The sequence below is a fragment of the Bubalus bubalis genome, chromosome 7, assembly GCF_019923935.1.
Source record: "Bubalus bubalis isolate 160015118507 breed Murrah chromosome 7, NDDB_SH_1, whole genome shotgun sequence".
Lineage (NCBI taxonomy): Eukaryota > Metazoa > Chordata > Mammalia > Artiodactyla > Bovidae > Bubalus > Bubalus bubalis.
Genome location: NC_059163.1, coordinates 58,237,963 through 58,248,351, shown reverse-complemented (window position 1 = coordinate 58,248,351; position 10,389 = coordinate 58,237,963). Strand labels below are relative to the sequence as shown.

Genomic DNA, 10,389 nt, shown 5'->3' with positions numbered 1-10,389 from the left:
GAACATTTCACGATAGAACACATAAGCAGGAAACCAAGGAAGGTAGAATTTAGGAGGAAAAAAAATGGAGCAGGCTTGGGTGACAGTCTAACAACACAGAGATCGCAAAAGCGAAGAAAACCTCTTTGCTTTTTCTAGGCACCTGAAAACTGAAGCTCTAAGCAGGGCAAAGGTCAGCGCCTGCGGTCCTACGTTGCAAACAAGCTCTGTTTTTTTTGTGCTTCCGTCAGCTTGTTCAGAAGGCACATGGGCCGCGCCGGTTGGTACTAGGCAGACCTCCGTCCCTGCCGCGGCCGCCGCCAACCTCTTTGTCTCCCGACTCCAAAGCGGCCACGCTGCGTCCGACTCCCGAGCGCGCAGAGGGGCAGCGGGCCGCGCGCCCGGAAACCTCCCGCGGACAGCTCGGCGCGCGCGGAGGCGGGGTTCGCGCGCCAGCCGCCGCCGTGGCCTCGCTCGCCCAGAGTCAACTGCCCAATTAGGCTACGCCGAGGCCGCCTGGTCCGCCTCGCGGTCGTTCTCAACTTGCCGCCGGGACCCGCGAGCTGGCGGGCCCGCCGCGACCAGCGAGTACGACCTTGTGTTTCTGTTTTTGCTTTTGGGGGATTGGGAGAGAGTGAAAGAGGCTTTAGGCACGGCTGTGGTTATTGCGCAGTTTATTTCCGCAGAAATTTCAGGCCCCTATTACTGTGTTCCCTAACTCACAACGACTCACGCCTTCCTCGAAAACCCGACACATTGGAAAGGGCTTGCTCCTCCGTGTGACCCCATGACAAGGGAAGGGAGAAACACGTCAAGCTTTCGCTCGAGGCGGGGGAGGGCGGGCCCGATACGGCAGAATGGGCCAGGCCGGGACCTGCTCACTGAGGGGAGACGGAGAGGCGGGAGCCTGCGGGTCGGGGTCACCGGGGCCGCCAAGGCGGGGCGGTCCGACGCGCCCCACCTGAGCCCGAGGACGAACCAGAGGTCGCGGCCCGAAGCCGGCGGGGGCGGGGGAGGCGGAGAGCAGCGATCCACCTGGGCGACGTGGCAGCCCTTCCCTGCTCTCCGAGACCCCTCCCCATTCGGCCGCCCACCCGCCCTCTCGCGGCTGGCTGCTGTGCGGCTGCTCTTCCCCGGCCGGACGGAGAGCGGCAGTGTCTCCTCGCCAGGCGCCCGCCGCGCGTCTCCCCCCGGCGGCCGTCGCGCTCGCCAGCCCTGCGCCGCGCCGGAGAGCGCTGTGGTGGCGGCGGGAAAGGGCTGCGGACCCGCGGCGCCGCGTCGCACACTCGACGACGCGGCCCCGGCCTCGACGCCCTCCGCCTGCTTCTGGAGCAGGTAAAGGCGGCGGGTGGGAGGCGGAGCGGCGGGGCTGGGCTGAGGGTCGGGAAGAAGGGGATCCCGGGGTCCCCAAACCCGAGCGGAGGGCCTGAGGCAGCAGCAGGAGGCGCTGGGACGGAAACCCCAACCTCCGGACGTGGAGGTCCGGCGCGGCGGTCTCCAGTCCGGCCCGCGGGCCCGGTCGCCCGGGCGGAAGGGAAGTGAGGCGTCGGTGAGAGGCGGGCCCTGGCTCGCCGCCCGAAGTCGGGCGAAGGCGGAGGCAGTGGCCGCTTTCCTGGCTTCCCGGCCCCAGCGGGCCTCCGGGCCCTTGACACACCCCTCTCGCCCCCCGGGGCTTCCCTGTTAGCTCCCGTTGGGACTTGACCTGGCGGCCCTCCGAGCTCCTTTGGCTTTCCCAGGCGGAACCTTCTTGGAACTTGGGGCCACCCTCCGGAGCACGTAGCCCTAGCACAGCCGTTTTATTTACTCACTTCAAATCCAAACAGCCTCTCACTCTGCAAGTTCTGATTTTGGGTACTGTAGGGAGGCATTCCCGGTTACTGGTATCTGTGTCTCTTTGATCGTCGTCCATACCACCCTCCCCCACGGCAACTTTGATCCTCACTGACTCCCTCCTTGAGCCCTACTGTGATCCGGACTCTCCAGAGAGGTCCCTTTGAAAATCCGTCTTAGGTAGAGTAAGTCATCCGACCCGGGGCAGTTTATTCCTTAAGCTCTTTTGGTTAAAACGTGGTATTTTTATTTTTATTTTTTTAAAATTTTCTTCTCTCTGTCTCATAAAGAGAGAGTAATTTTAAAAAGTGTAAATGCCAGATCACGCTCAGTGTTGGCTTGGAAGAATCTTCTTTTCTGCAACAGTCTTTAGAACTAGAATCTGATATTTGTGGCACGGACAGGTTTGTACACATTCTCGCCATGCAGTGGTTGTAATGTCTCCATAGCACAATTCTGACTTCAAGACAGGATTGGCTGGTTTTTCTACTCGGCATCTTTAAGCCAATCAAGAAGCGCTGCTTGCCTGGAGACTGGATAACTCAGAAAAGGTGGGGATTGGTTGAGCTTAGAGAAGAAAATCTTGGAGATGAACCTGGCTTCTCAGAAAACAGTGGCTGATTTGCAGCTGCCTCTGGCCCCCCACTTAAAAAAATGTTTCTTTTTTTTTTTTTTCATCTCAACAGCAGCCTTTTCATTCTGTTTTTATTATTTTCATTGTTTTTCTCTCAAACGCCTGGCTCTCTCTTGTAACTCATTTTAACCCTCATCTTTCAATTTTCAATGAAAGAATTCTTAAAAGCGTTAAGAAATGTAAACGTCATGTGTTTGTGTTTTGATAATCAGCGTGGTTCAATTTTCTTACTTTGCCCGTTTTGCAAGGTCAAATTAAATAAACATTTTTTTGTTCCTTTACCAGAGCTTTATTATTCAAGTGGCCGTGCTAGGACGGCGGGGTGTGGGGGCTACGGTGATGGAGATGGTGAAAAGAATAGGAAAGAAATGGCTGCTTTTCCATAAGAATACTACACTTTAGTTCATGAAAAAAGACGCATAAAACAAAACCCGGGACAAATCAGCATTTAGTACTTAACAAATGTCAATTTGTGCACCTGTTGACTTTAGCTGCTTTGAAGGGGGTAGCAAAGAGGACTAAATACTGGACTTCATAGAAAAAGGGGGCTTAAGTTATGGAATGTTTTCTCTTTATTGAAGTAGGCATAGTATCTGTACACAATAGGGGCTAAATAAATAGTATCAGTGAAGGGGCATTTTTTTTTAATACTGTGTGAGGATTTTCTCTTAAAATCTCCGTTTTCTTCATGATTATCTATGGTTATGCATCTTTTGATATGCAAAGCAGTAACCATTTATAAGTCAATGTGAATTTTAGAAAAGAGCTACCATCTTTGCCTTTCTTCTATTCAGCTTTTTATATGCAAACTCACATTGTAAGTCTTGGGAAGAATTTCAGTTCATCAGATCAAACATTGGATCTTAGCAGATTACATTATTAAATGCCTGTGGTAGTAGTTTTATTAGGAATTAAAGAAGAGATTGAATTTTTTTTTTAATATATTTACAATGCCAGACAATGAGTAAGCCAAATGTCATTAGGATTATATCTGGACTCTTAACTTTTAATAATGATCCTTCCATCTTTTATTGGATTTTTGTAGCTGTATCATTTAATCTCACAATGTTACTTTAATATGATATAGTATTAGAATGAATTTCCCCCATGTGTCTTTAAAATTTTTTTAAAATATGTTCGCTCTATTAAATTTAAGAATTAGCTTGGGAGACTGACATGAATAATATTTAATTTTCTTTTGTTCTGAAGCAGGCGGTCTTTTAAAATTTTTTTTCTTTTGTCTTCGAATTTGTTTCTTCTGGCTGTAGTGTCTTCACTGTTCTCCCTGTCTTACCCCTCTTAAACTCTTTGCTGACCTTCAAAATTAAGGTGGTATATGTTGTAAAGTTTGCTTTGCTTTCTTCCCCCAGCAGAGGTAATCACATACTCATCATATTACCTCTGAACCTTTAACGTAGTATTTCCACTATCCACTTACTGCTATATGGAACTACCTCCTCCGAATAGTAACTGTGAGTTTCACTGAATTTTACTCATTTTTTCCCCCTTAATTCTAGTTCCAAAGCTATAGTTGTATAGGTATTAAATAAATATTGGCATGAATAAAGGAGATTTTTTTTCTTTTTTTTTTTTTTGACCTTGCTGCATGGCATGTGGGATCTTAGTTCCCCAACCAGGATTTGAACCTGAGTCCCCAGCAATAGAAGTTCAGAGTTAAAGAAGATATTTACTCTTAAAAAATATTTCTCCCAGTTACTATCTGTATGTAGATAATTCTTAGGTCTCCAACCCAGAGCTGTTTCTTGATAAATTGACTCAGGTTATCATCTACCTTCATAACATGTTCATTTGTATTTCACAGGTGACTCAGACTGAGCATATCCCAAACTATAGTGATTATCAACCTTCCCTTTTCCAGCCTCAAACCAAAAATATGAAACAAACTACCTCTTCTTCCTAGGGGAAGATTATAAGAGATAATGCATATGTGGTAAGAATTTGATAAATAGTAGGCACTGCCAATAATAACTTGGCAGAAACCTGGGCTGTTCCTTTCCTTCTTTTCATTTTCTACTAGATCACTGAGTCCTGTTGGATTCCTGCTCCTTAGTATCTCTCCTTTTTTTTGGCCACATTGTGAGGCCTACAGGATCTTCATTCCCTGACCTTCATGTTCCCTGCAGTGGCGGCTTGGCGTCTTAACTACTGGACTGCCAGGGAAGCCCCGTCTCCTTAATCTCTCTTGAATCTGTATCTTTTTCCCATTCCCAGGCTACTACCCTACTTAGTGGTCAGCATCATCTCTTACCTGGATTGCCACAGTAGCCTCCTAAGTGGTTATCCCTGCTTCCAGTCTTGCCTTCCCATCCACTTTATCCCACTGTTGCTGGAGTAATCTAACACATTTAAACCCTTAACTCCTCAGCTCAAAACCTTTTTTGTGTGTGTGGCTTTTCATTGCCTTCAGGTTAAAGTCTGAACTTCTTAATTTGGCTTTCAGGATCATGATCTGGCATCTGTTGACTACTTCATCCTGTCACTTTTTCCTTTTGCCCTCAATTTACTAGTCATATTCAGTTACTTCATTTCTCTCTCAAGATGCCAAGTTTGTTAAATCTACTTGAGTACAGAAGCTTTCCTCTGTCTAGAATGCCTTCCTTTGCTCCCTGCTTCCCTCCCCTTTGGTTTTGTTAACTCATACTTATTTTTCAGATCTCCATAGAGGCGATGCCTCTCCTGGGAAGCCAGTCCTCTACTTTCCCTAGCATTCTACATTCTCATTGTAATTGCTCATTGTCATCTCGCTGTGTCCTGGTTAGAGTGTAACAAAAGAAAGAAGTAAACTGACTACCTTAAACCATGACATGAGGAATTTCCCTGGCTTTCCAGTGGCTAAGACTTCTCCCTTCCACTGCAGGGGGCATGGGTTGATCCCACATCCTTGAACTAAGATCCCACATGCTGTAGCCACGAAAGAAAAGAGATGTCGTTTGCGTAGACTGTATTAAAAGGGAATTAAATAGTAATATTGGGGTTTACCTAGTAGGGAAGAGAAAGACCTATCTGATAGATGCAAGTTTTCTAACTAGGAAAGGCATACTATGTAGGTCCTTTTACAGAAAAGATGCAGATCTTAGTTCCCTGACCATGGTCAGAGTTGGCAGTGAAAGTGCAAAGTCCTAACCACTGGACTCTCAGGGAATTCCCAGTCCTTCCTGTGCTTATCATCTGTGACACTGGCACCATCTCTCCTACTCCGGTATGCTTCTCCATATGTTGGGACCTGGTTCCTGAGCACAGACTTATTACTTAGCTACTCCCATCAGAGGCTCTAGATAGATTTGGTCACGTGCCTGTCCCTTGACCAATTCCTGCAGCTGAGGGGATGAGGTATATGCCTAGTTCAGCCTAAGTCATGTGACGTGCTTACTTACTTGGCCAGGGGTCTGTTAGCAGAAATTAGGCCCCTGGTGGAGTAAGGGGGAAGGAGTTCTGGGCAAAGAATATTCATTCTGACTCTTAACCACCCTTCTGATTTCAAATTTATTTTCCTAGATATTTTATTCATGGGAAAGAGATGCCCTGTATTATGGACCTGAGTAGTCAAGCTACTGAAATGGTAAGTCCAATATTTTAAAGAACTAAATTGACTTTTTGGTTTTTGCTGGCATATAACAAATATTTATTAAGCTCTTGTTTGCTAAATAAGAACATATTGTGAGATGCTTATAGACTAGCAGTCTAAGCAAACAAGTACACAGATGCTAAGATAGAGGTATATTTAAGGTGCAGTAGCAGCTCTGTCGGAGAAGGCAATGGCACCCTACTCCAGTACTCTTGCCTGGAAAATCCATGGATGGAGGAGCCTGGTAGGCTGCAGTCACTGGGGTTGCTAAGAGTCGGACACGACTGAGCGACTTCACTTTCATTTTATACTTTCATGCACTGGAGAAGGAAATGGCAACCCACTCCAGTGTTCTTGCCTGGAGAATCCCAGAGATGGGGGAGCCTGGTGGCTGCCGTCTGTGGGGTCGCACAGAGTCGGACACGACTGAAGCGACTTAGCAGTAGCAGTAGCAGCAGCCTGGATGAAACTAGGCTGCTAGACACCAACACTAGACGTTGGTGTCTAGAGGCAAAATGGCCCTGACTCTTGTTCCTGTGTGAAAGCAAGAATGTTTCAAGGAGGCAAAAACTGTAAAAAAACAGATAAAAGTTTATTATTAGAGACACAGCACCACAAGTGGGAGAGCACACTTGTTTAATTTAAACTTGTTGATGTAAGACTGAAGTAAGACCGAGCGTGCGCACACACACAAGGCAGAAATACACATTGGGAGAGTAAGTGTATGAGAAGGAGCACAGTAAAGAGGTGATTTAAATCACTTATATAGGATAGTCTTTCGAGGTCTTTGTTTACCTTTGGCGAATTATCTTGTTCCTTTTTCCCATCTGACCTGTCCTAGGACCTTCTCCAACACGTGTGTGCAACTTTTGCTAAGTTGAATTCCACCTCAGAGGCCTGTGGGGGTGTGTCCACACTTACTAAGGGGTGGTGCTCTCTCCTTTTTTGAGCCCCTGAAGGAGCCTTCCTACTCATGTGCAGACAGGGAAGTTTTCCTTGACTCAGGAGTGGTTATCTTATCTGTTTACTTCAACAGAGCTCAGCTTTTGCTGGTAGCTTTTATCCTTGGTTTGTCTGGGGGAAACAGAGTTTCAGTTTTACTCTGCTTGACAAATACCAGCTGTCCAGCCCAAGGGCCTATCTTATCTCCTACCTCAAAGCAGTTAACTATGTTGGAGCTGGGAGAGAATTCTTAGCTGGAGTCATAGGTATTGAAGCAGTGGGTTTGGATGGACTTGGAAAAAAGTGGTGGAGCAGATGGTTGGGAATAGAACCCGGGGTAGCAATCATACTTGAAAGAGCGAACAGAAGAAAAGAGATCAGAAGAAAAGAGATCAATGATGGAAACTGAGAAGGGCAGCCAGAGAAAAACTACTAGATGCAGGGGACAGATTACACTGGATCAAGAAGTCAACAGGAAGTGGCAAGTTGAAACAGTGAATGTAAACTGCTTTTAAGAAACAAACTGCTTAGGAAATACTGGGAGTTTGGATAGTCTGAGTTAAGAATTCTCCTATTAACTCAGTTAAGAATTCTGAGTTAATAATTCGGGGTGCATTGAGAAATCAGATTTCAAACAGTTTTTCCAGTACAGGAATTTGAACTTTTTAGAATTAGAATTTTTAAAGATAGGAGAGGATAGAGACTTTGTGGTGGGAAGTAGTTGGTAGGAAAGAAATCATTGAGTAGGGCATGGATACGGTTTATGTACAATCAGTCATATTGGGGTGTACAGAGTACATAGGGTATTTTGCATATAGTTTCTGGAGCTATAAAAATTCAATAAATCTATTTTAGATCATTGTTTTTTTAGCCTTTTTTTTAAATATATGCATTTGTATGCTCTTCTATGCATGACTTTAATTGTATCTTACAAATATGGATGTATAATGTTTTTATTTGTTTTTAGTATTTTATAGTTATTAATAATTCTTTTAAAATCAGTATTAATATGTAATTTACATAATGAATATGTCTTTGATGTATTGATGTATGTTTCTTAATTTTCATATAATTTGGTTTTCTAGTTGCATTTTTGCTATTGATTCTAGCATAATTCTCTGTGACCTTGAAAATAATATTCTCTGGTTATTGGATTCGGTGTTATTTAGATACTAAGTCAAGTTATACTTACATGACTCAAATCTTTTATGTTATTACTGCTTTTTCTCTCCCTTTTCTTTCTCCTTCCTCTCCTCTATGCGTGTGTGAGGAGCAGGGAAGTGGCTGAGGTGGGAACCTCCTTGTTATAATAGTTACAGAGAGAGGGCTTTTACTAGTTGAGTACAAACTTAGAATTGCTTTATCTTCCTGGTGGATTAGACCTTTTATCTTTGACTTTGATCATCTACATTGGTTACTGGTGATTTAGATATGAGCAGTTTTTAGTATAGTGGTAGAACTGGTAGGGCAAAATCATGTTTAAGAAAGGATGAAGGGGAAGAAATTGAAAACAGTTACTATATGTTATACATATTTTAACTTTTTTCTTGATATACAGGTATTTTATATTTAAATGTGGCTAGATGTGTTTAGTACTTCTTTTTCTTTATGGCATTCAGTTTGTACTTTCTGTGAATAAAACTTCTTAACTTTCTCAAATGAGATATTCATTTGCCTCACGGAACTTATATTCTAGAACAGTGCTTATGGAAAAGTTCCCATGTGATATGATAGTCATTAACCACATGTAGCTATCGAGCACTTGAGATGTAACAAGTATGACTGAGAAACTGAATTTTTAGTTTTACGTACTCTTTTTCAAAATTAAACTTTTTGAGATTGTAGAGTCACATAACTTTTTGTTGATTTACACAACTTTTTGAGATTGTAAAGACATATCCATTTGAATGCAGAGTTGCAAAGAATAGCAAGGAGAGATAAGAAAGTCTTCCTCAGTGATCAGTGCAAAGAAATAGAGGAAAACAATAGAATGGGAAAGACTAGAGATCTCTTCAAGAAAATTAGAGATACCAAGGGAATATCTCATGCAGAGATGGGTACAGTAAAGGACAGAAATGGTATGGACCTAACAGAAGCAGAAGATATTAAGAAGAGGTGATAAGAATACACAGAAGAACTATATAAAAAAGATCTTCATGACCCAGGTAATCACGATGGTGTGATCACTCACCTAGAGCCAAACATCCTGGAGTGCGAAGTCAAGTGGGCCTTAGGAAGCAACACTACGAACGAAGCTAGTGGAGGTGGTCGAATTGCAGTTGAGCTATTCCAAATCCTAGAAGATGATGCTGTGAAAGTGCTGCACTCAATATGCCAGCAAATTTGGAAAACTCAGCAGTGGCCACAGGACTGGAAAAGATCAGTTTTCATTCCAGTCCCAAAGAAAGGCAATGCCAAAGAATTGTTCAAACTACTGCACAATTGCAGTCATCTCACACGCTAGCAAAGTAATGCTCAGAATTCTCTAAGCCAGGCTTCAACAGTACGGGAACCATGAACTTCCAGATGTTCAAGCTGGTTTTAGAAAAGACAGAGGAACCAGAGATCAAATTGGCAACATCGCTGGATCATCGAAAAAGCAAGAGTTCCAGAAAAACATCTCCTTCTGCTTTATTGACAATGCCAAAGCCTTTGACTGTGTGGATCACAATAAACTGTGGAAAATTCTGAAAGAGATGGGAATACCAGACCACCTTCCCTGCCTCCTGAGAAATCTGTATGTAGGTCAGGAAGCAACAGTTAGAACTGGACATGAAACAACAGACTGGTTCCAAATCGGGAAAGGAATACATCAAGGCTGTATATTGTCACCCTGCTTATTTAACTTATATGCAGAGTACATCATGAGAAATGTGGGGCTGGATGAAAAACAAGCTGAAATCAAGATTGCTGGGAGAAATATCAATAACCTCAGCTATGCAGATGACACCACCCTTATGGCAGAAAGTGAAGAGGAATTAAAGAGCCTCTTGATGAAAGTGAAAGAGGAGAGTGAAAAAGTTGGCTTAAAGTTCAATATTCAGAAAACTAAGATCATGGCATCTGGTTCCATCACTTCATGGCAATTAGATGGGGAAACAATGGAAACAGAGACTTTATTTTTTTGGGCTCCAAAATCACTGCAGATGGTGACTGCAGCCATGAAATTAAAAGATGCTTACTCCTTGGAAGAAAAGCTATGACCAACCTAGACAGCATATTAAAAAGCAGAGACGTTACTTTGCCAACAAAGGTCCACCTAGTCAAAGCTATTGTTTTTCCAGTAGTCATGTATGGATGTGAGAGTTGGACTATAAAAAAAGTTGAGCACCAAAGAATTGATGCTTTTGAACTGTGGTGTTGGAGAAGCCTCTTGAGAGTCCCTTGAACTACAAGGAGATCATACCACAGTCCTAAA

At 43.9% G+C, this 10,389-nt stretch overlaps 2 protein-coding genes across 9 annotated transcripts in view; one reads left to right on the top strand and one right to left on the bottom strand.

The window, feature by feature from the left end:
- Positions 1-790: 790 nt before the first annotated feature.
- On the bottom strand, positions 791-1,888 carry LOC123334368 (collagen alpha-1(II) chain). The gene is made up of 2 exons (XM_044945515.1): positions 1,811-1,888; positions 791-1,744 (listed from the first exon to the last, which is right to left on the bottom strand). The coding sequence occupies exons 1-2, from the start codon at positions 1,886-1,888 to the stop codon at positions 791-793; spliced, it is 1,032 nt and encodes a 343-aa protein (XP_044801450.1).
- The window catches only part of N4BP2 (NEDD4 binding protein 2), a 69,496-nt gene continuing 60,284 nt past the window's right edge, over positions 1,178-10,389 (top strand). For 6 of the 8 annotated variants that reach the window (XM_044945966.1, XM_044945965.1, XM_044945964.1 and 3 more), the window contains exons 1-2: positions 4,266-4,394; positions 5,960-6,023. The gene's annotated coding sequence lies outside the window, so the exon portion shown is untranslated. Of the gene's footprint in view, positions 1,315-4,265; positions 4,395-5,959; positions 6,024-10,389 lie in introns of those variants that run through there. The other 2 variants (XM_044945962.1, XM_044945967.1) reach the window with 2 other exon arrangements.